This window comes from Euleptes europaea, chromosome 8, assembly GCF_029931775.1.
Source record: "Euleptes europaea isolate rEulEur1 chromosome 8, rEulEur1.hap1, whole genome shotgun sequence".
Taxonomy (NCBI): Eukaryota; Metazoa; Chordata; class Lepidosauria; order Squamata; family Sphaerodactylidae; genus Euleptes; species Euleptes europaea.
Window position 1 is genome coordinate 65,601,687 of NC_079319.1, and position 25,670 is coordinate 65,627,356.

At 41.3% G+C, this 25,670-nt stretch overlaps 1 protein-coding gene and 1 non-coding gene across 2 annotated transcripts in view; one reads left to right on the plus strand and one right to left on the minus strand.

Moving 5' to 3' along the window:
- ZNF407 (zinc finger protein 407) overlaps nt 1–23,572 on the plus strand; it is a 406,301-nt gene extending 382,729 nt beyond the window's left edge. The window contains exon 8 of the mRNA XM_056854466.1: nt 22,140–23,572. Within this exon, the coding sequence (XP_056710444.1) occupies nt 22,140–23,506 (1,367 nt within the window). The 3' untranslated portion in view covers nt 23,507–23,572. The remainder of the gene's footprint in view (nt 1–22,139) is intronic.
- TRNAS-GGA (transfer RNA serine (anticodon GGA)) lies at nt 20,497–20,568 on the minus strand. The gene has a single exon. It is a non-coding gene; the product is annotated as a tRNA-Ser (tRNA).
- Nucleotides 23,573–25,670: the final 2,098 nt, after the last annotated feature.

Consider the following 25,670-nt stretch of genomic DNA (forward strand, 5'->3'; position numbering starts at 1 on the left):
AAGTCCAGGAAAGTAACAGCAACAGCAGGAATGAGGGGAGACCTCCTAACCATGCCACCCCAGTAGAGTCCAAGACAGGCTCCAGAGGTCCAGCGTGGAACTGAATGCTGGCATGACTTGTGGGGGGCAGAGTCTCCTCCTGTGTAACCCTTGCAGAGTCCAAGAAGGGCTCTGGTCACAAGCAGCAACAGGGAGTCCCGAATAAGTGTGAAAAGCACACTAAATAGATTGCTGCTCTTCTCCGCTTTTGCCAGAGCGGTGTCCTACTCCATGTATGTATGTATTCACAAGTTTAGGGTAGGTAAATATGCCGCTCAAGAGATGTAACGATACCAAATCTAAATTATTATTCATTATTGTGATTATTTTTGCAGTTCCCTCTCTGTTTTTGACGCTTGGTAGAGTTACGTAAGCCGAAAGCTCCTATCCTGAAAAATTTACTGTCCAGATGTTGACGGATAGGGAGACAAAGCATGCTAGGAATGGATGTGAGGAAGGGCAATCATGCATACAGTGCAAATGGAAAAGACCCTTAAATAAAAACATTGCATACAAGCACCATCAGCTGATGTAATTAACCCCTTCTGACATTTTTCTCTCTCTCTTTATCCTTCTATGAACATAGAGACATGGGGCAGGGTGGGCATGTAGTGATGGAAATGCATGCGATGGTGGTAATGTTGCTGAGGTCTAGTGGAAAGGTATACAGTAAGTTGCACCCCTTTAGGCAGTTGTAAGAAATGCTGGACTTAAATGTTACAAGGATATTTCCTTCTGTTTAGCATGGTGTAGTGGTTAAGGCATCAGCCTAGGATCTGGGAGACCCAGGTTCGAACCACCACTCTGCCATGGAAGCTTGCTGGGTGACCTTGGGCCAGTCACAAACACTCAGCCCCGACCCTAGCTAGTATTTGGATGAGAGACCTCCAAGGAATACCAGGGGGGTGATGTGGAGGCAGGTAATGGCAAACCACCTCTGAACGTCTTGTCCCTTCAAAATTCCACCGGGGGTCACCATAAATAAGATGTGACTTGACGGCAAAAGGCAAAAAAAAGGACTAGAAATCCAAATTAATAATAAATTGCTATTTTTTTAAAAAAATCTTACAAAGTTCTAGTCTTTGTAAGATGAAGGATATCATGTTGGATCTGAGCCAGTGAGCTGTTTTTTAATGTTGTTTTATTATACCCTTAATTTGTTAGAAAATAACAGATTATGAGCTCCGTCAGGAACATTTTTTCAGATTAAAGTGTGCTTCTTTCCAGTTTAATTTTCTAGATGCCAAAAAAATACGCATCTGTGAACAGAACATGATGATTTCATTGCTTTTGTGCTCCTGTGATGTCATCTAACTAAAAAGGAATATCTGTCATTGGAACCAAAGAACAGAAGACATCTACAAAGCACCTTGTTTAATGGGAACGCCGGGCAACCAGTTGATCAAACAGAGCATATTTAAAATTGCTGGCTCTGTTTTGGGCATTCACAGCCTTAATTGGCAGTCCCTTGCCCTCTTGCACTTAAGCCTGTAGCTTCCTTTGTCTACCAGTGTGATGCAAAGTGACAGTAGTGGAGGTTTCCTAAAAAGGAAGCATGTGGGATGACAATCCCATCTGTGGCTTCCTTCTGAAACAAAAATGCCCAGTTCTGTCATCGCTGCCTTTTGTTTCTGCACGGTGCTTTCCATGTGATTATTTTTGTGAACGCTTGCTGGTAGAGTCCATAAGCTACAATTTATCTCACTGCTTGCCTTATTGTGCCCCTTGTCCCCTCTTGTCATACTTGCTTTCTCGCCAATTCGGGCTTCTTCCTTGCTTTCCTCGAAACTTGAAACCTCCCAATGCTCTTAGTAATCTTTCAAGTTTCAAGACAGCTCGCCTAAATTGTGCTATATGAATTACAGATCAAAAATAAACCGCACGGAAGCATTTAATCAGTCACAAGGAAGCAAGTGTATGGTTTGTTTTGAGTTCCAGAATCCATAAACCTGTAATGATTTTATTACATTGATGTCCGATTTAATTATTTTCACGAATGGGTGTCGCCTGCTTAATGTGCAGTATTTGCATCTGATGAACCAACAAGTTTCTACACGGTTTGTTTAAATGCTTTGTAAATTTACATTCAAATATATCAGGAATAATTCTATTTGAAATCACACAGGACTAAGTACGGTTAGTGTAAATGCATTTGAGTTGAAATGCCTGGACCAGCCCATTAATCTACGGATCTGCAATATAATTTTATTTTATTTTTCAAAGGGAATTGAAAAGGATTTTTGTGTGTGTGTGTGTGTGTGGGATGTTGTCTAGAGTATTGACATGCGGGCTTTTCATTACCACAACAAGCCCGTGAAAGGGAGAGTACCAAGGTAGACCATCAATAGCTTGTATTCTTCAGCTGAGCCCCAGCCATGGTTGTAGAGTAACCAAGTAACTGGGCCAGATCTGTAACCTCAACAATCCTTAAAAGCAAAAAATTCTTTATTGATAGTAAAAAACAAACAAACTCACAAGTAGATTAAAACGCAGTTACATAGTCATAAGGCACACTGGCAAGGAAAATAACGTCTCAGCTGGCTGGATATACTTACTAAGCTGTTACATAGCTGCTGATCCTAAAAGCTATAAAGACGAAGTCTCAGGCTGCAGAATACTTGCTGAAGTTGAAACATTGCGGAAGAAAGCAGAATAGTAAAAGGTAACTACCACGAGGCATTGCCTAACTTATGGTGAAGTGGACTCAGGTCAGATGATCTACAACTCCCAATCAGGATAATCTCCAGGGAGAAGTCTCTGGATGGTTCAAGCTGGTTTGAGCTGGAATAGGGTTCTCAGGAGAAAAGAGTGACTTCATCCCCCTTCCATCTTCCCACAGATGTGCTGACTCAATTAATTAAGATGGTCTGTGCTGGTGTCCTTGAAGTTCTATCTGTTAGGGTAACAAGGTGCAGGTGCTGCATGTTAGCACAAAGGGTTGGCTAGGCCTCTTGGAAACTGCTGGATCTAAACTTAACCACTCCAAATGGAGAATAATATTGATGTCAAAAACAAAATGGTTCTTCGGTCATCACATGCAGGAGTATTTCTGGGAATGAAAGACAAGACTGGACTATTTTGTACTGCAGGGGTTAATGACAGCACCTTAAATTCTACCTGGAGGAACTGCCAACCTGTCAGTATGGGTCACAACAAATCCATTCCCTGAGTTTGAAGTTCTTTTACTTACCACTGGGCAACCACATTCTATGCAATCTCCAGGCTCAGACGTTTTAAGGTGACAAAGGTATTGATATGCAGCAACATCTATTTAGAAAAGCATCTGTAGAAAGAGAAACAAGATTTTACCAACCTTCTACCTCTTTGCTTCCATTTTTCTAGTAAAAGCAATAAACGGTTTTTAAAAAGCAGGTGCAGATTCCATATTTAGGGTGGCCAGGTCCCTCTTTGCCACCGGCGGGAGGTTTTTGGGGTGGAGCCTGACGAGGGCGGGGTTTGGGGAGGGGAGGGACTTCGATGCCAGAGAGTCCAATTGCCAAAGCAGCATTTTCTCCACGTGAACTGATCTCTAACGGCTGGAGAGCAGTTGTAATAGCAGCAGCTACTACCTGGAGGTTGGCAACCCTATCCATATTGGCAATTGTGCCTTAAGCACACTAAGACTCTCAAAATAGTACATTTTTTGAGATATTTGATACAATCCAGTGCTGTTGGGGAGCTTGCAATTTCAACCAGGTATGATCAGAAAGCATCTTTGAAACAAATGAGGTCCATCCGCCAGCATTGTTCGGTATATTGCATTCTATGCTGGATGCATGTTTCTGATTTTGTTGATTTGACATTTAGCAGGCTTTTCTGAAGCGTTCATTGAATTAAATGATAATGTCCAGGTCATTCATGCTGTGCTTTCCAGCTTGAGCGTCGAGCTTCTGATCTGAAGGCTGGTTTCGAAGCAAGTTTTATGTGAAATCGGTACAACTGTTTTGCTGAAGCGGCACTCTTGCGTTTTTCCTGAGCTAATGAGAAGACTAACGGGAGAGAAGAGCATTTGGCTGCACTTCTATGCATTTTAGTTTCTGAAAGCTAGTTCATGTTTTTTGGGGGGGCATTTTGTTTGTTTTGCTGATCACAATTTCGGAAGTATTTGGAGGGAGGGAAGAAAAGCAAATTAATCTGTTTTCAAGTTGGGTTCAGACTAAACTGGCAATTTCCACCGAACCCCCCCCCCCACACACACACACACACGCGTACATCATTCCTTGGATTCTTCTGTCACCCAGAGCAGCATTTTGTGGCAATCTGTGGGTCGAATTGGGAGGGAAGAGGCAGGAAAGTTCATATCAGCTTGTGGGAAATTTTAGTCTAGATGCAACCAATCAATACTTTAGGGGGTAAAATATTTGTTTGTTCGAAATATGTATACTGCACCTCTCAAAGTTTTTTTAAAAATATATCTTAAATTCTGGGATATTTCCTACTTGTTAGAGAGAATTTACTAGTATAAATTTGTTTATTTTGTACAGCAAAAAATGATGACGCATAGTTAAATTGTGGAACTCCCTGCCCCAGGATGTAGTGACGGCTGCCAACTTGGAAGGCTTTAAGAGGGGAGCGGACATGGTCATGGAGGAGAGGGGTATTCATGGCTACTAGTCAAAATTGATACTAGTCATGATGCATACCTATTCTCTACAGTATCAGAGGAGCATGCCTATTATATGAAGTGCCATGGAACTCAGGCAGGATGCTGCTGCAGTTGTCTTGTTTGTGGGCTTCCTAGAGGCACCTAGTTGACCACTGTGAGAACAGACTGCTAGACTTGACGGGCCTTGGTCTGATCCTGCATGGCTTTTCTTATGTTCTCGTGTCTTCCCGATGGTAAGGAAGAATCAAACTGGCTTACAATCACCATCCCTTCCCCTCTTCACAACAGACACCCTATGAGATAGGTGGGGGTGAGAGAGCTCTAACAGAACTGTGACTAGCCCAAGGTGACCCAGCTGGCTTCATGTTTAGGAGTGGGGAATCAAACCTGGTTCTGCAGATCAGAGTCCACCGCTGAAGTATGTTAACAGCATATGCTCAAGTACGTTAACAGCACCTGCCATGATACTATGTGCACTGAGAGGAGACCCTTTATTATAGCTGATGGTTGCTTCAAGAGTATGAGTGTCTATTATGCCAAAACGTTATTTAGCAAGTAGAACAGGGGTAGGCAAAATAGCCTTTGAGCCACTTGCCAGTTTCTTATCTGGGGCTGTCACTGTGAGCTGAAGAATTGTTTTGCCTGTCTACACCTTAGGTATGGCCCACAGGAAATTAATCCAAGCATTCAGGGAAAGTGACACAACTTGCAGGATATGTTACCCACCTCTGTCCAGCAAGAGGATGCAAGTTCAAATAGCCTCCCCTCCCCAAAGTCTTTATGTAACGCAAAACAATTTGACGCTGTTTGTCTGAACAGAACCAGTGCACAGTAGGTTTGCCAGCCAGGACTAATTGGATAAGCTGCAGCAAGCATGTAGGTCCAGGCATGTGCTACTAGATGCTGTCGGACTTCATCCATTTGATTCCCTATCTTCAAAAAACAATGCTTGTTTTAGGAGAAAAATATAATTTGTCCGAGATAACGTGTCTGTTAGTTATGGCCGGCCGGAGCCCCCGTTCTATATGACCACCTTCAGCTAATTTTGTTTTTTAAAGGCATCGGATTCCATCTAAACAAACTGCTAAATGGTGTTTAAAAGCATGTCAATGTTAACGAATGTGTTTAAACACCACATTTCACAGACTGGCAGTGAAAAGACATGACAACTTGGCAAGGATTTTCACTGCTAATGCTGGAAAATCAGCTCCCCCACTTCTTGCATTTGATTGGCAGCTATTCCTAATGCTTTGTCAGGTAGCAAAGCAAGGCAGTGAAGCACCATACTCGTGGGCATGCCTGTAGTTCAGAAACACACTGTTGACAAAAGTTAATTGGGTACTTTCTGTAATGTAACATGCCTCGTTTCTTGGTATCAAGTCAGAATTTTTATGGGTCTCCCCTAGAACTAAGGGCTAATTCCTAGATGCAAAATCATTGTTTGGTTACTTAGCACTGACTCTCAGCCAAGGGAAGGAATGACCTCCCTTTTGAAGCAGTGGACTCTGATCTGGAGAACCGGGTTTGTTTCCCACTCCTACACATGAAGCCAGCTGGGTGACCTTGGGCTAGTCACACTTTCTCAGCATCACCTACCTCACAGGGTGTCTGTTGTGGGGAGGGGAAGGGAAGGTGATTGTAAGCCGGTTTGATTCTGATTCTTCTTCTTCTTCTTCTTTATGATTGACAGAATTTGAGGTATTATTATGTGATATCTATGGTGTGTTTTTTCTCAGGTTGCAGTTTCACAACTGCAACTCATCACTTCGATGTCACAACTTTTGAATTACATCTTATCAGGCTCAGAGGCAGGTCAGGCAGGATGGAAGAGTCTGAAGTCAAACCATGGATTAGGTAACTACAGGATCAGAAAGGGACAACAAGTCCACAGCCTGTGGCAGGCGTATGATAGGTCATCGGGTAAAAAGTCAGGAATCCACCATGCAGTCCAGAGAAGAGGCAAGAGATGAGGTCAAACGGTCAGGAGCCAAGAACCAGAATCAGAACAGCTATCAGTTTTCACATTATGGACTGTCTGAAGGGTCCAGCCTAGATGCAGCAGTTTTACACCTCCAGACTAGATCGTAGTGGAAGGGCCATGGCTCAGTGGAAGAGCATCTGCTTGGCCTGCAGAAGGTCCCAGGTTCAGTCCCTAGCATCTCCAGATAAAGGATGTGACAGTAGGTGATGTGAAAGACCTCGAGACCCTGGGGAGGTGCTGCCCGTCTGAGTAGACAGTACTGACTTTGATGGACCAAGGATCTGATTCAGCATAAGGCAGATTCATGTGTTCATCAGTCTGCTGCTCCCAACAGCTTTCATTGGAATCCCTCCCAGCAGGGTATATTTCTACTACTGGCCATTTTCAAGACAGCACTGGGGTGCAGAGGAAATGAGTTCATCAGCTGTCCCCTGAAGGCAAGTGACCAAGATGTTTAAGGCATCTTCTCCAGGTTTACTTTTTGTTAACCTGTCCCTCTTTCCCATTCATCTTGACAGAGCCATTAGGTCTCTTCTCAAAACGCAATTCCTTTGAGAAGGTGTTCTCTTTGTTGTTGAAAGTGTGAGGGGCATGATTTGGATTAGGGCTGTAAAGCAGGGGAAAGGAGTGGTGTACCCTTTCCCCACCATTTTCCCAATGAAAGCGGTCCCCTTGGAACTGCTTTTTGCGCTGACAGGGAAAACCTGTGGGCATCCCTAAGCTTTCTCTCTCAAGACATGCATCAGTTGGAGGGGTCATCAAGAAGTCCATAGGGAGTTAAACCCCCCCCACACACACACACACACCACAGTCCTGATCCAAACAGCCTGGAACAAAATCCAAATAGGTCACATGAACTCAAGGAGCTGCCTTACACTGAGTCAGATCATTGTTTCAGCAACGTCTGTTCTGACTGATTGAACCTGGAACCTTCTGCATGCAAAGCAGCTGCTCTACTAGTAAACCACGGCCTCTCCATCCCATAATATGTCTAGTTGTGGGGATAAGCGTATGGATTATTTTGCATTTTATTATTTCGTTTCAATAGTGGGTTTTACCACAATTCTCCTTAATAAAGTTTTCGTCTTTCACTTTTGTTACCCAAAGTAAAAGTGCTGCAACAGGGGACCTTGTATATTGGCTCTGAATAAGAGTATGCATCACATAGATGTTCATGATCTGATAACGTAATCTGAGCCAACCTAGAACAGTTTGCCTATATGACCTGAGAGGTCATATTGCCACATCACAGAGCACATTGGGATGCTACTTTCATTTTGCATTCTACTGTATTGTAATTCTCATAAAAACATTCCTTCCCCAAGTGATGCTTTGATTGTTTGGTCAATTGCTGACCTGAAAATATCCATCGAGTCTCAGTTTCTGGATTACTTTAATATTTGTTAATCATAATAATTTATAATAATTTATTATGTCCAACTTCATTCCTTTGTCCAGTTTGGCCCACAATGTCGTCCAATGCCGTCCAAAACCAATGCCGTCAAATCCCTTGCTTGATGCAGCAGCCTTACTTTGAAAGCCGGAGGCTGTTCCACAAACGTGGCAGAACATACCCCTGATAAAGGGGAACAGACATAAGAACATAAGAAAGGCCATGCCGGAGACTTCCGGTAACGAGCTGGCTCCAAGCAGTCGTCCCTAGGGAGAGCTTTGAATTGGTGTGTTTTAGCACACTAACACGGCCCTAAATAGTGGACTGGGACGCAGGAATTCCTTTGCAGCCCGAAGAAAGCGGTGTGACTCCCATACTCTCCGAGGGAACTTTTTTAAGTCCCCCGGAGGTGTGGGTGTTTGTCCCCGCTGGCATCGAGAGGAGATTGCATCGCCGCAAGCGTTTTCTTTGGCATTAGGCTTGGACCGCCATTACCTATTACCATCTTATGAACTATTTTAAAGAAGAAAAACCTCACCCTCCGAAATCTAAGCGAATACTAAGAAATACTTTTGAACTTACTGGGAACAGAAAGACGGCCAGGCTGGTGGAAAAAACTGGGAATCCCCCACGATCCCCCCCTTCATACAAGATTATTTCTGTAAAGATAGAACATTAGATAAAGTGGCACGGACTCTATCAATTTGATCTGTGGGTAGACTAAACAAATTGCACTTTGGATGGACAGCACGAGCACCAATTGGATTTTGTGACATTTGAGGGGAATGGAGGAATAAAACCCTCCCTCCCCTTGGTCACCTCACCCTTCTGGTCCTCCTGCTACGTCTTTTAAATTTTGGGGCCGGAAGACCTCCAGGAATACCATCGTACTGCAGCAAGCTTGTCGACAACGGGGAGAAGGGAAGTATTGAAACATGCACGACCGGATCTGACGCCCCCTGGTGCACCAAATAAAAGGTTTGTCATAGGAAAACTACAAAACGGGGATGACGGATGGTCCGTGGCTGTATTGTTTCCAGCTAACTTCCTACTTCCGGTTCTATGCTGACCTAGAGTGTCTGTAAAAACTTGTTGGTACATTTTTCACTTTTTTATTGAAGATTTCTGAAAAATGTTTCAGCGGTTCTGTTTATTATGAACTGTTATTTTACCACATTTTGGAAACCTGGATTTTTAAGACCTCCCAAAACCGCCAAAAATAGAACAAGAACTTTTTGGATTACAAAATATCACAATATTTTCAACTTGATGTACCCTCGCAAGTAATTATGGAAAAAATAATTAAAGACTTGCTGGTTCAGCAAAATGAGATATCTGCAAGACAGCACAAACACCTGTTACAACAACAGGAGCAGTTATTAAAACAGATGGAACGAATTATGAATATGACGAATACCTTTATCCAATCAACTACTCAAATAATGAAGGAGGAAGACCTCACAGACTGGGTGCCTTTGGATGACAAGATACATGAAGGACAGAAGAATTCTGTAGAGGAACTGGGAATCTTTAAGAAGCAACGTGCAACAATCCAGCTGTTTGCAGGAGATTTCATAATGGACTTTGATTCTTGTCCCTTTAACCTGCAAGATGACTTCTTCAATGTTTGCTTGGAGGACTTAAGGAGTAGGAAGATTGGAATTGACTGGATTCTCTTTTTTGAAGCTGGGATGGAACAGACCACAATCTGGATTTACTATGAAGACCAATTGTTTGCAGAAGGGATTTTATTAACAACCTCCAAAGATGATCCCTGACGTTTACTGCTACTGGATAAAAGAAGAAGATGCTGGAAATTCTGGGCAAAGAGATTAATTTAAAAGAGTTTGGTCTCTCTTGCTGATATGATTAAAAGGAACTGGTTAAAAGGACTGGCTAATGGAAATATTATAATGTTTGGTATAGAATTAGAATTATAAAATATTTGAAATTAGATGAATGATTTATAGAAATTAATATGTTGGAAATGAAAGCTAGGGTGAAATGGAAATTTAATAAAGTAATTAATTCTCAATGGAAGGAGGGAGGTGTAGGGGAAGTTAATTTTTTTAATTTTTTTGTGATATTGGTTCCTATTTGCTTTTATGTTCTATTGAGTTTCTCATTTGTTATTAATAGGACCATGTTGAGAATATTTTTGATTTAATCCCTTTCTTATATATTTTATTAATTTTATGTTGAGCATTAATTTGATGATGTCAGATAGAGATCCCGACGGAAGTTGGTTTCAGGTAGCCGGCTCAAGGTTGACTCAGCCTTCCATCCTTCTGAGGTCGGTTAAATGAGTACCCAGCTTGCTGGGGGTAAAGGGAAGATGACTGGGGAAGGCACTGGCAAACCACCCCGCAAACAAAGTCTGCCTAGAAAACGTCGGGATGTGATGTCTCCCCATGGGTCAGGAATGACCCGGTGCTTGCACAGGGCACCTTTACCTTTACATTAATTAAAATAGTAAAGGGATTAATCCCATTAGCAATAGTTTTTACAAATTCAATTTTAGATGGAAGAGGGTGAGGGGGAAGTCAATTTATGGTTAATTTTGAAATTTTAAGTGTTTTTTTTTTTAGTATTGTTAGTATTGGACATTGCTTTATATGTTAACATGTTAATTAAGAAAATAAAAAAAAATATTATAAAAAAAAACAAGAAAGGCCATGCCGAATCAGACGAAGGCCCATCAAGTCCAGCAGTCTGTTCACACAGTGGCCAACCAGGTGCCTCTAGGGAGCCTCCAAACAAGACGACTGCAGCAGCATCCTGCCTGTGTTCCACAGCACCTAAGATAATAGGCGTGCTCCTCTGATCCTGGAGAGAATAGGTACCGTATGCAGACAACAGACCCTGCTGTAAGGTTGCCGCACAGGAACATACAGGGAGAGGCAGTCTTGTAAGTATGTGAGGCTCAGATAATGAAGGACTTTACGGATAAGTTCCAGCACCTTAAACTGGAACCCGAAAGCCGCCCAGTAAAGGGGCCTTAACATAGGGGAAATGTAGTCCTGATGGTTGATGCCAATAGTAAACAGACTGCGGATGACTGGATGAGGATGAATAAATGGAAGCCTAATCTGAGAGATCCAGGTTCAGTTGCCTATTCTGTCATGGGATCTTGCTGGATAACTTTAGGCTGATCACTTCCTCTCTGCCTAGACTACTTCACAGGGTTGTTATTTAGATAAAGTCGAGGAGGTATAATAACCTCTGGGTACTAGCTGGAGATCTCCTGTTACAGCTGTCTCCAGCCGATAGAGATCAGTTCACCTGGAGAAAATGGCCTCTTTGGCCACTGGACTCTATGGCGTTAAGGTCCCTCCCCAAACCCTGCCTTCCTCAGGCTCCACCCCCAAAAACCTCTCACCAGTGCTGAAGAGGGACCCGGCAACCCTATGTAATGATAACATAAGCTGGTTTGGGGAGAAAAGCAGGCTATAAATATCCAAATAAATATAAATAAGTACATTCTTACAATTCTAGAAAATCGTTTGTGTGTTCCATTTTATAGCTCTCTGTGAAGTATAGCTCTTCACTGAGTTTTCTGAAGAGCCCCTGTCCTTGAAGTTACTGAGGATCACAATGATCTGAACTTATTGTTGATGTTTTGTAAGCATTTAGTGGCAGCATCTTGATAGTGGGTGACCTCTACTACTAACTCTAAACATTTTCAATTTACAGGCTCAAGTATTTTTGCTGTCTTTGGCTCTCATTCTTTTGAAGGGGTCAGCCCTTCATGAATTTAGCCACAAGAAATAAAGAGTTCAAAATGTCCTGTAGACGTGGCTAGCTTAATAGGCACTGAATACACAACACATGATACGTTTTAATATTTATAGGGGAAATTCTCATTGTTTTAAGTGTACACCAGCAGCTGCTGCTGTTTGGCTGTGAGCAGATGTTAGACCTCCAAAAGCATTGCTGATAATTAAAATACTAACAGTTAGTGTTTTACCCCAGCTGCAGGTTCTGTTTACTGTAAATCTGATTTTAATGGTGCCTCTGTGCAGTTGTTGAATAGTGGTTTGTTTTCTTCCATACGTAAGAAAGCGTCTGCAATGAAGACAAATGGTTATTCCCTATAATTTGCTTTGGAAAGATATGACAATACACTGTAACGTGCTTCCATTTATAAATGAAGCGTAGATATGACTAGCAAGTTATGACAGTAATAGGTTTTAGCGCCCTAACAAGAAAACGTAAGTAGGCGAGTTGAATATATATTTGAAAGGCCCCAAAATTCTTAGTTGGATCACCTGGAGAACAGAATACTGGACTGTAAATTATTTATTATTACAATTATTAGTTGTAGTTTTGTTATATATTGTATATGTAACACCGTCAATGTACATGGAGGCTTGCAGAATAACACAAGCCAAAAAAGAGTTTTTTTAAAGTAAATAAATCAGTTGCCTGTTTTGTCTCCATGTGGGATCAGTGCACATTGCGGGAAGATTCCTACTTCTCATCCCTGGCTACCATCGGCACATGTGCATTCTGGCAGTTGTTCATAATGGGAGATCTTGCTTGCCTCCATTTTGCTCCTCTAATAACCCTTCTTCTCCCCAAATCCAGAAGTAAGTTGCATAAGTGCTGACAATATAGCAAGAACTGGTGCAAAAATGAATTTTGTATTCAAACTTATGAATTCATTGATTAGAGCATTCAGCTGGGATGTGGCTTCATGGTGTCCAGTTTGCCCCTTGGCGTTCAAATTGTTTCTTACGCTGGAAACATTGGGAACCTGTACCAACCTTTCAGTGTTTGACAGTATGGGAAGCTACCCTGTTCCAAAGTTATTGTCAATGCTGAGAACTGTCCATGTACTCCCCTCCACCCTTCTCCTGGCTGCAGGAAGAAAACCGAGCTGGGAAGAGCATAGCAGCAATACTGTTATTCTTCTTTATTCACCTCTTCAGCCATTATGGAGTGGAGATATTATAATAGACTAGGGTTGTGCAAAAAAAAAAAAAAGTAAATTTTGAATTCAGGTTTATTGGGCCCATTTTTCCCCAGTAAACCTGGAATAAGCTGAATACCCATACTGGTAAATATGGGTATTCAGCTTATTTCTGGGTTTACCAAAAAAATCCAGGCCCGTTATAGTCTATGGGGATTTTTTTTCAAAGCTCCTGTGGGGGCATTTTTGGAGTTAGAGTCACCAAATTTGCAGCATGGCTGCAAGGAACTCTCCTTAGACAGTCATCGAAGTTTGGTGAACTTTGGGACTGGGGGGCCAATTTTATGGGCCAGCAAAGGGGTCATCCCATCCTCCAGGCATTTACGAGCTGAGCTTTCCTTCAGTTTTCAGGTTCAAAAGTTCTGTTTTGCTGAGGACTGGTGGAAAGAGCCGATTGGCAGGCTGGCACATCAAAGTCTGGGGGCTCCCTTCGTATCTGGGGCACATAGCATGATGTCCATACAAATTAGCTTTCAAACTGAGGAAAATGGCTCAAATGCAAGAAAACATTTCTTTTGGTGGCAAATGACATCCTGTGAATAGTCCTTTATTATAATAATAAAAAATCTGATTTTAAAAGATGGTCACTGTGCTGGGAAACGAAGCTTCTACACGGGGCGACCTTCAGTTTGAGAGCAGGTTTTTTGGGGGGGTGATATCGGAGCCAGACGAAGTCTCAACCATGAGGGCTGTTGTGAAGAAGACTGTCATCCGTGCGGGTGAGAAAGTCTCCTTTGGAAGCCTGGTGGTGTGAGCAGCTGTTGAAGCCGGTTCTTTTTAGTTGGAGGGTATATCCCTCTGGGCTCTGACCTGGATGGCCCAGGCTAGCCTGATCTCGTCAGATCTCAGAAGCTAAACAGGGTCAGCCCTGGTTAGTATTTGGATGGGAGACCACCAAGGAAGTCCAGGGTTGCTGTGCAGAGGAAGGCACTGGCAAACCACCTCTGTTAGTCTCTTGCCATGAAAACCCCAAAAGGGGTCGCCATAAGTCGGCTGCGACTTGACGGCACTTCACACACACACATATCCCTCTGGACGGGACTAGGTGAGCCCCATCTTTATTAATCCCCTGAAAGTTGATTGTTGGTCAGACCAAGTTGGCTCCAATTACATGACCCTTACCTCAAAAGGGCCCCAACTATGGGACCCTAACACAAGATAGAAAAATGGGAGAAAGCACAGAGCCATGCATCTGAGCAAAGGTAAATAACTGAATCCAAAAAAGCTAAATAATTATTCGGCTTTTTCAGGAATCGGCTATGCGGCTTTGGGCAGATTCCCAGGTTTTGATACTCGGTCAACCCAAAACCCAAATATTGCTGAAACGGCTAATTTCAGGTTTATTTTCGGTTTGGGTAGATCAATATGCACAATCCTATAATGGACCAGTTTAATTTTGTGCAAAAGCACATGGGACTGTCAGCTTACCACATGCAGCAGACTCCTCATGACTGAACTTCAAGCGGTTACTCAGGCAAATAGCTGTATGTGGGAACTGGACATCAGGCAGAAGGAATTTTATTTGAATTCTCCCATTTGTCTCAGAGCGGATCTAAGAATCCTTTTTCATAAGCTATTCCCAGTATAGTTTATTTAAAGAATGTATAAGGCACTTCTAAGTATGTTTACCAACCTCCAGGTGGGGTCTGGAATTCTTCCAGAATTACAACTGGCCTCTAGTCCATAGAGATCAGATCTCATGGAGGAAATGGCATCTTGGAAAAAGGCTTTGCACACTTTCAGCTGATCTGTACTGCATGCCCAAACAGTAGTCATATAATTCTGTACTTAGATGGGCATGGTTAAAATAATCAATAACCACTGGTTAAATTTACAGGTTGTATACTATCTAGGGCCCTGACCTGGATGGCCCAGGCTAGCCTGATCTCGTCAGATCTCAGAAGCTAAGCAGGGTCAGCCCTGCTTAGTATTTGGATGGGAGACCACCAAGGAATACCAGGGTTGCTGTGCAGAGGAAGGCACTGGCAAACCACCTCTGTTAGTCTCTTGCCATGAAAACCCCAAAAGGGTCGCCATAAGTCAGCTGCGACTTGACGGCACTTCACACACACACATACTATCTAGGATATTCCCTTAACTCACCATTTAATCACTAGACAATATTTGTATTTCATTTCACCAGTGATGCTAGCTAGTGTTACTAGACAGCTTGGAATCCATCAGCCAGCTAAGAGCAAGGACTGCGGGTGTGCGTGCTGCAAGCAATGCGATCTCTTCAGTTCCAGTTTACTTCCGGAAGGGAGGGGATGATTTAACACTCAAATTGGGTTTTGAGTGGTAAATCATCCCATTGTGCTGCAGCACTTCCGGGAGTAAACTGAAAGTGATGGGATTGCCCCACTCGCATGCATGCAATCCCTGCCCCAAAAATCTCCCATTGGAGGAGAGGGGTGACCTGGCAACCCTAATGATAGCCCAGATATCAACCACTGCTTTTAGACCTCTTCTTTATTCTCTCTTAAGGTGTTTACAAATGCAGATGCATAAGAGTCAGCTATTTTGTCAGTGAACTGAAAAATGGAAGATATTTCACCCTCCTGCTGAATTTTTGGCACAGTGTTTTGGAAAACCCTGGGCACCGGGAGACATCAACAATGTTATTTCACTTGATCAATTTGTAATTATACATGTGGATCTAACAAACCACTAGCTGTACTCTGCTCACTGAGCATGGCTTTTCTACTTCCTTCTTCCCCCTCAGGAATGGGCTGCGGAAATTGTTGTCTGTTGTACATGCTGAAAGCTCTTCTGCCAAGATATGGGCATTGTATAAAGTCATACAGTTTTCTTAGATGTTAAGGGTTTTGTTTTGTTTTGTTTGAAAATTTGAAATTCAGAAAAAAATGGTTATTTTGGTTATGGCTTCACACTGCCCATCAAGTAAAACCTTAGAAAAACATATATTTAGAAGAGTTTTAGAGTCATGATTTAAAAAAAAACTTTTATGTATATATTGCTTAATACTTCATGTCCCAATCTCTTGATTTCAATTTGATGAGGGCATTTTGCATAGCCTGACTATATTCTTAGAAGTCTAAATTGTATGCTTGTTAAGAAAAAGAACAAGCAAAGGTTTACTCGCAATATTGCATTAACCCAGACTTTCCTGACATGTTATGCATTACTTTCGCAGGCAAGTCTTTTTAATGCCATCTTTATCTGCTACACGATGCATGAAATCTACTTTCTGTTTTAGAACTGCAAATGACCCTTGACCCCTTTAGTGGAGACACAATGTGACCTTTCTATTGTCATCAGCTTTCATTCTCTTGAAAATTCTATGAATTTTTATTACAAGTTTTTTTTAAGCCAAGCTGAGGCTTCAACAAATTACTTGACACAGATGAGATGAAGTTGTTGAAGTAGTGTTAGATAAGTTTTACAGCCAGCATGTGTGCTGCCGAAGAGCACAAAGCCAGTGTCCTACAATGTCATACACCAGTAACTGCTGAGCCTACTATTGGATAAATACATCATTTTATGGAACATTGATTGTTCTATAAACCCAATGGAGTATTATGCTCTATGATCAAACCATTTAGATTGTGTGTAGAGCACAGAAAATGCCATATTCAGGATGGTACTAAAAGTGCCATTTGTGTATTTTATGGATGTCATTACAGGGGAAACTTCCCTCTGTAGGCCCTGTTTACGGCAAAAAATTTTAGACTGTAATGACATTTTTCATTCACAACGTATGCCTTCAAGAGAGGGGGCCCTTGTTTTATTTGTTTCATTCGAGTTGACTGCACAAATCCTGTACATTTTAATTAAATGTGAGCTTAACAAAAGAATAAAGTATTTATTCTGGGAGGGCAGAAGGACAGTGGAATGAAGCCTGTAACAAAAATAATACAGACACACAACGGAAAGGAGTCAGTTTCTGGGTTCAAGCACACAGCTAAACATCATATATACCATACATTAATTGCATTACACCTTCAGGGGAAAAAACCCCATATCTTATATCCCATTTTTCGAAGTAGGTGGCCTTTGAATGTGCAAATATGAATTTAATCTACAGAAAATATTTGACACGTTTGGTTTTTCAAATAAGGATAGGTAAAAATGCCAGCTGATAAATAAGAGATCTGTTGAAAATACATAATTTCTTGGAAAGAAACCAGTTCTGTGATCATGGTACCTGAAGATATGAAACACCTCTATGTTGTGTTTTTTTTTCTGGGTAGGGTACTTGCATCATTGTGCTTTGTCATTTTAGAAAGGATTTCTGTTCATTTTCACATTACAATGACAGGCCATCAGCGGCAAGTATAGTTTTATTATAATAACAGGTCTATGTCTGAGTTTCAGATTTGCTGTAGCAAAATTGTCTCAATTCTTCCCCACGAGCACAGGTCTCAAATAAATTGTTTAAATATAAGAATTTAGTAGTACAGCATTACTTGATGTTGCATATGGGGCAGCTATGTTTCTAATTAAATGTTGTGTAGCTAACTGAAGTTTAAAAAAATACTATAGATACATTAAAAAAAATGCTTTGCCGTAACTAACACTCAAAATACACCTTTACAATGCATATTTTTTCTATTAGATTCCCTCCTTTCAACACAAAGGAAATCCATTCAGTTCTACATTTTACATTTACCATGAAGATCACTAAAATTGAAGTTGATGTTCCCAATAAATTTTTGGTCCAGTTAAAATTTAAACTTACAGTACAGATTCCCATTAGTTTAACTGACACTTGAACTTCTACACAGCTCAACATTAATTCATTATAGTTGAAATGGAAGAATCTTCAGTGGGTGAATCTTTTACAATCTGATTGAGGCTGTTACATTTTATAGGATCCATTTTTCAAAGCACTACTGACAGCACTCGAAGTTATTAAATTGCTGAATCAAAAGATGGACCTGCAATCGCATTTATGAACTGTGATGGAATAGCTGGGGTTGCACAGAGCCGAGGTTAAGATGTTGGTGTAGTTAAGCTTCATCACACCCCTTTAGTGACAGCAGTATTTACCCATGTAGTTTACTTTAATGGTCAGGAAGTGGCTTAACTCACCTCTGGATTCAAATAGATTAAGCAAGCAGTCAGAATGGCATAATTATCAGTGCTGCAAGGAATTTACAGGATAACTCAGCCCCCAAGAGACTTCCCATTCAATTGCTGAGTAAAGACCGGAGATGCATAAATTCACAGATGCAGCATTTACCCCTGAAGCTAAGGGGAGGAACGTGTGTCTTTATCTTCTTCCCCTTTGTCCTCCATTCCAGCCCACTCGCTTATGTCACAATGTGTGTGTCCAGTGTAAGATTCTGATCTGAGGAATTATTTTGACCGATAGCTACAGAAAAATAGGGTTTGTGGTGGCGTTTTGATTTGAGGCCGTATCATTCTAAGGCTCATCTTACATCATGTCAACAAAAGCTGGAATCCTTAGAGAATTAATTACACCGGTTCTATGATGAAACTGGGACCAGTTTAAGAAAATAATTGTCCCTTTGTGTTGATTTCCCCCCTTCTGCTCTTGTGCCATGTTGGGTGCCTTGAGTATGCTTATGCCCACAGAGAGAGACACGAGCATAGTTATCAAACGGCAGACACCATTAAGTACTTTCCTATAGCTTTTCCTTGTCAACATTTAATTCAGAAGTACATGCCAGATCGGTTGTGCAATATCACTTTGGAAACTTTTTAATACCTTGAATTGTTAATTTTCCTTACCAAAAATAGCCACTAAGGCTTCAGATCTAATATTTAACAATCCTGTGTAACATCATAGCAGATTTTTTTTTTGTTTAGTAGGGATCTGCATTATTTCAGGTTACCATCATATTCTGTTCTTAAAATATCAAATCCTAGGCTACCTATGACTCTGGTCTTGGGAGAAAAATGTTATTTGGACGCGTGTTGAATTTAGGGTTTGCTACAATGCAGATCGCATGTGTGGTGGCTCCCAGCAAGCCATTAATGTGAAGTGAGTCGGAAAAGTTGGGCTAGGAGCACAAAATTAAGCTGGAGAGTGACTCATCGAATTCTGTGAAAACAAGTTGTTCATTCCAAACACGTTTCAGGCAACCGAACAATTGTGTACGTAGACATCATAGGATGGCCAGTACAGAAATCAAATAGATTACGCAAATGGAAGTGATGGCTGCCAACTTGGAAGGCTTTAAGAGGAGAGTGGACATATTCATGGAGGAGAGGGGTATTCATGGCTATTAGTTAAACTGGATACTAGTCATGATGCACACCTATTATCTCCAGGATCAGAGGAGCATGCCTATTATATTAGGTGCTTTGGAACACAGGCAGGATGGTGCTGCTGCAGTCTTCTTTGGGGGCTTCCTAGAGGCACCTGGTTGGCCACTGTGTGAACAGACTGCTGGACTTGAGGGGGCCTTGGTCTGATCTAGCAGGGCCTTTCTTATGTTCTTATGTACATAATTTGAAGCAGAAGATAGAGAAGCTCGGTTCTCTCTGCTAATATAAGACCAGGAGCTGATTGTGGTACATACCATGAATTGTTAATATCAAAAATTAGAATAAAGCTGAGGAAAAACACCGAAACATTTATAGTGCCAAAATACAATCAAAATAACATTCCTGAAGAGTTTTAAGACTACATAAAGAATAGAGTTGCATTACTAAGTTAAAGCATTCTGACTGCAGCATTCTGTACCAACTGTAGCTTCTGAACAGTCTTCAATGGCAGTTCCACATAGATTTCATTACAGTAATATCATCTAGATGTTACCAGAGCATGCACCACAGTGGCAAGACATTTCATGCCCAGAAACAGCTGCTCTTGGCTCACCAGCCAAAGTTGGTGAAAGGCACCCCTGGCCACCACTGCCACTTGTTCACCCAACAGAAGACCCAGGTAAAGCAGATCCTCCAAGCTATGAACTTGCTCCTCTAGGGGGAGTGCAACACCATCCAGAACAGGAGACAGACCAGTTCTGGGTCAGAGTTTACCTCCACCATGGGGGGATGTACTATTACATCTTTCCCATTTGCACATTACTTGTGTGATAAAATTAAGCCTGGGTTAAATCTTCTCAAAGCTCCATGGGCTTGTTTGCAGTTATATGTTCAGCTGAGAAGCCATTGGGTTGAATGCTGTGCTTCATTCCTCTTCGACAAATGGTACTTCCTCTTCCATTAGATTTCTGATTATACTTCTCCCCATTACAGACCTCCTGCAGGCCTTTGCTTCAGACTGTGTTGAGGTTCCACCGGCCCCTAGGAGCTGGATTTTGGAGTCAGAGAAGTCTTTTCAGTACACGTAGTGTTCAGGATTTAACGTAGGAAACACTGCAGAATGTTTTAATGTTTTCCAGCTAGTGTCTTGCATACCTTGTGCTCATATGAACACATGAACACATGAAGGTGCCTTACGCTGAATCAGACCCTTTGTCCATCAAAGTCAGTATTGTCTACTCAGACCAGCAGCGGCTCTCCAGGGCCTCAGATGGGTCTTTCACATCACCTACCTGCCTAGTCCCTTTAACTGGAGATGCCAGGGATTGAACCTGGGACCCTCTGCATTCCAAGCAGATGCTTTACCACTGAGCCACAGCCCCTCCCCTTCATTCACAGCTGATGAATACTACGGTATACACACATTGTAATATGAATACATGAATACTAGCTTTGTGCAGGCAACTCATCCACACATTGGCTCACCACCCGAGAGTGCGAGAGTGAACCCCCGCCCCCGCTCAATCACCAAGTTGTCTACATGTGGAGGAAGCGCTTGCTCATATACCCTCTCCCCATGATCAGTGATGCCACTTTCTGAACATTTCTGATCAAGGGCACTAAGTCATTGCACAGAAGGGTCATCTGCCCAGGCCTACTGCATCAGACCATCAGTGTGTAAAGGTCAGCCGTGTCTGTTTTGACTGGCAGCAGCTCTCCAGGGTTCGTGGTAGAGGTCTTTCACATCACCTGCTACCTGATCCTTTTAAATGGAGATGCTACAGATTGGATTGAGGACTTTCTGTCTGCAAAACAAATGCTGCATCACTGGGCAATGGCTCCCACAGCTTGCAGCGATGGTTTTTTCTAAACTTTTTATCATTTCCTCTTAATAGTTAACAATGGCATAAAATGCGCCTCCACCTCTTTATGAAAATCATCTTACACTACATCACCATGTTGGTTGTATGTTCAAAGTCAGGCAACTCTGAATTGGAAGGAATGTTTTATGTATTTTCTTCAGAACTGGCTCTGCGAACTTTCGACAATTATTCCAAGCTTTCAGCAATCATCCAAAACTTTAATTGCTGATTAAATGATTGATTGATGGGGTTGTGAATGGGTGAAGATTTTGGACCTCACACAAAGATATATCAGTTCCCTCTTTGCTGCACAAAATATGATGCAAAAATAATTTAAAGTGACTTTTTCTTCCAGTTTGTATCTGAATCTAGCAAATAGTTTGCCTTTCAGAGTGAAATTATAGTGACAACAAGCACTATATCGAAATGGATCAGATGATATCAGTGTCAACAAACATGTCTCTCTTTGAAACTATTTTGGCTCTGGCATGTATTACTGCAGTTGGGAATATTTCATGTTCTCAAATGTAATGAATAAGAAAACATTAAAGGTGGCTTTCTAACAACAACAGTTATTTTTTTATTATTAAATGTATGCCATTTCTCAATTAAAAGAAACATAATCCCTCAAAAAGCTTCAGCTCATGAGTTTTTGGAGCATGCAAATGTAACCAGTTAGTTAAAAGGTTAAAAAGTAAAAGCCAGAATGCTTTTTGATTAAAGATTAAAAATGTCTTCAGTCAATGTATTACTGTGACCCATGAAGCAGCTACACAAGCTGTAGGGTCTCAGCCTCAGAACTTAAAGGTTCTCCATTCAAGTCCCAGAGTGCTTGTCTGAAGATGCAGCCTTCGGAAATCTTTTTGCAAATGGGATTCTAAACTAGATAGTCCCAACAAGGGTCATCTTGTGAGAATGAGCCTGACTGTTTAATTTTGTATAAGTGGCTGTGCTAATATAAAATATAAATGGAGACTAAAATGTGGATTAATATCATTAGCATATATTAGATATCCTTTCATTGTTTTGAGCAAGGGAATTGTTTTTTATTCTGTCTTGACATTTTTGAACCTTCTCTTCTTTTTTTCTAGGCATAGTTTCTAAGTCCTACGAATGTCGGCTGAAGGGTCAAGGAGCTACGTTTGTAGAAACCACTAGCCCTTTTACCACAGTAGCCCTGGGAGAAATTTCTCCAATTAAAGAGAAGTTTCTTCAGAGTGATGGAAGACAACTACCATCCACAGAACAAGTTCAGCAAGTGATTATTATTCAAGGCTATGATAGTGATTTTTCAATTGATGCCTCAGTTGAGGAAACAGCAGCAGCTACACTTCAGACATTGGCCATGGCTGGCCAAGTGGCAAGGGTGGTTCATATTACTGAGGATGGACAAGTTATAACCACCAGTCAAAGCGGCTCTCAAGTGAGCAGCATGATTCCAGGACAAATACTCACTGAACAGTTGCCAGATGGGAAGACACAAGTGGTCGTCGTTGAAGGCCCTCTAGGAGGGACTGATATTGGAGATGCTGTTTCCATAGAAACAGCTTCAGACTCCAGCAATGCTATGGTACAGCAGATAATGAGGCAGGAGATTTTAGACCCATCAGAGGTTACAAGACTACACCCACCGAAGTCTGCCTCAGCCTTAGATGCCTTGCTTTGTGCTGTAACAGAGCTTGGCGACACAGAGAACAAAGCAGGACTCCCGGACAGGACACAGCTTGATCACAAAGATGTGTTGCAGATCTCGAATCCAGAAGCACACATTGTTTCTAATGACAGCATAGTTCAGGAAGCACAGATTTTCCATGAAATTCAAGGGACTGATGAAGAGAGACAACCTGTGGAAGTAGTAACGCAAGTTGTGCACCCATCTACCATAATTGCATCTCAAGAGAGAGCGCAGGTCACCTTCAAGAAAATGGTCGAAGGAATGTTACAGTTCGCTGTATGCGATACAGCAGCAGCAGACCAGCTGATGAAAGAAGGTGTCACCCAGGTTATTTTGAACGAGGAAGGGACTGTGCATATGGTGGCTAGAGAAGGTTCTCAGATAATAATGCAAGAAGCCGGCAGCCATACCCTCAGTGTCCAGAGTGAACATATGGACTTGGTTGGGCCTGATGGAGAAATTTCACAGATCATCGTCACAGAGGAAATAGCTCAAGCCATGGTTCAGGATTCTAACAACAACTTCTCTGAAGGTGCAACCCATTACATAGTAACAGGATTGCCGCAGCAGTTGGAGGATGAGTCTGGAGTATATTCACATACTGTGATAGACGCAGATGAGCCTCAAGAGATTTTTCAGGCTAGCACTCTTGTAAACTCTAATAGTATATCTTCTGATGGAAATGGTGAACACCTTGCTAGTATGGTCATTTATACAGAGGAGGGTTCACAAACAGCTATTATCCAGGACCAAATAAACAGTAATGGATTACAGGAAGTATGAAATAATTAGAGTTCTTACAGCTTTGGTGGGGGATAAAAATGGGACACTTGGAGACATTATATTTAATTTTTCAGCGCTCTTGAATGATATTCTTCTATCCAGATATTCAACATGTTCTGTCTGAAGTTAATGTCAGCTGGGAATGCTCAACAGAAAGGAGATTCTGTTTGTCTTGGAACAAAGACATGGTTAGAAATTGTCAAAAAGTTACAAACATTAAAAGATGTACAAAATAAAATCAAAAGGTGCAGCAACCAAAGGTATAAATTTAATTCATTGAATCAGCATTTCACTGCATTATGATGGCCTAATCTTTACTTTTGTTGTTTTTTCAATCAATTATGTTAAACTTGACATGTTTCTCGCTTTGCAAACTGAGAGCAAATTAAAAGTAAATGCACTCACGTCACCTAGCAATAACAGTTGGTAGTTTAAAGTTGTCTTCTGTATGTACAATAATTTTCCATTCAAAAAGTCATCCAGGCATTCCAAGCTCTTACAACCTAGATTTCCCTATTTAAAATCCAATGTTCCTGATGTTGTAATTTCATTATATGTTTGTGCTACCTTTTTAAAAATGACCTTTTTGCAGTTGTCCCCCATTGGATTTAACAAGCAGAATTCTTTATTACCAACACAACTCAATGTGAAAATTGAAATATTCACACACAAAAAACCTGTCTTGATTCAGAAGGCTTTTGTGCCAGTAAGTTCAATTTAATTTTTTGTCAATACCTTTTTCATTTGAAATGTTCATTTGATGTTTTGATTTTTCTTTTACCAATAGTGCTTTACATGAATACTGTTTTGCAGTTCATTTTGGGAATGACTTTTTGAAACATTAGAGAATTGCAGACGTTTTTTTGTTACTTTAAAATTCTGACAAGGACCTCAACAAGTGGAAGAAAGTTGAGCATGAGTTTTTTTGCTGGATCAGAATATCGATTATCTAATGGTGGATAAGTGATGATTGTTCAATTTAAGTTCCTGTTGAAAAGAGGTGTTTCAGATTCAAATACTTCTGTTCCTCTAAAAAAATTGTAATAGACTTTTTTTGTTCTTTCCAATAAAAAAGATAGCAGTAAAAGAATTATCATGATTTTTAATATTAATCACAGTTAGCTTTGCTGAGAAAGATAATGCTGACTGTCACTAGCCAGCACTGAACTGAATACAGTACCTAATGCTTTATATAAGGTTGCGTACATCCAGGTATTACCTGAAGATCTCCCACTATTACAACTGATCTCCAGCCAATAGAGATCAGTTCACCTGAAGAAAATGGCCACTTTGGCAATAGGACTCTATGGCATTGAAGTCCCTCCCCTCCCCAAACCTCACCCTTCTCAGGCTCCATCCCAAAATTCTCTAGTTATTTCCCAATCCAGAGCTGGCAACCGTAGCTTTATAGCCCCTCTATTTTTACAGTCCTGAGCAGGCCAAAAAGAGGAGGTTTATTGAACCGCTATTGGGTGCCATGCATGGCTGGTGGATTCCAAACTGTTCAGCCTGGTCTACCAGGTCTATATATCTTTCTGGCTGGGTGGGTAGCTTGCTAGGTGAATGAACAAAAGAAATAGCTAGATTTCTTGGGGTGCCCTCCTAAACAGAATGACACCTTTTGATGTCCATGCAAGTCAGTGGACTTAGAGGGTATGAGTGCTTTCACAAATGCTGAATACTGCACTTTCAATCCACTTTAAATGCACTTTAACAATAGGCTGTTACCGCACTAGGTATTCCCAGCGATGTATTAAGAGTTTGAAAATGTTATAAAAAACATCGCTTTAAAAGGGTTTTTGGATGCCACAGCTAAAAAACGGTTGGAAGACATCTTCACAGCTAAAGGGGCCAAACAAAGTGCAAACAGTATTTTTTATAACATTTTCAAACTCTTAATACATCGCTGGGAATACCTAGTGCGGTAACAGCCAATAGTTTGCAAGTTGATTTTGCCGTTTCTCACAGTAAAATCCATCTGCAAAGTGCATTGAAAGTGGATTGAAAGTGCATTATTCGGCATGTGCGAAAGTGCCCCAAAAACTCTGCTTAGAATTGCACTGACACATATTCAGTGTGCTTTCTAATTGGTTAGGGTGCAAAGGGTATTAACCAAGAAAAAATACATTCAGTGTACATCACAGAGTAAAATATAGGGAAGCCT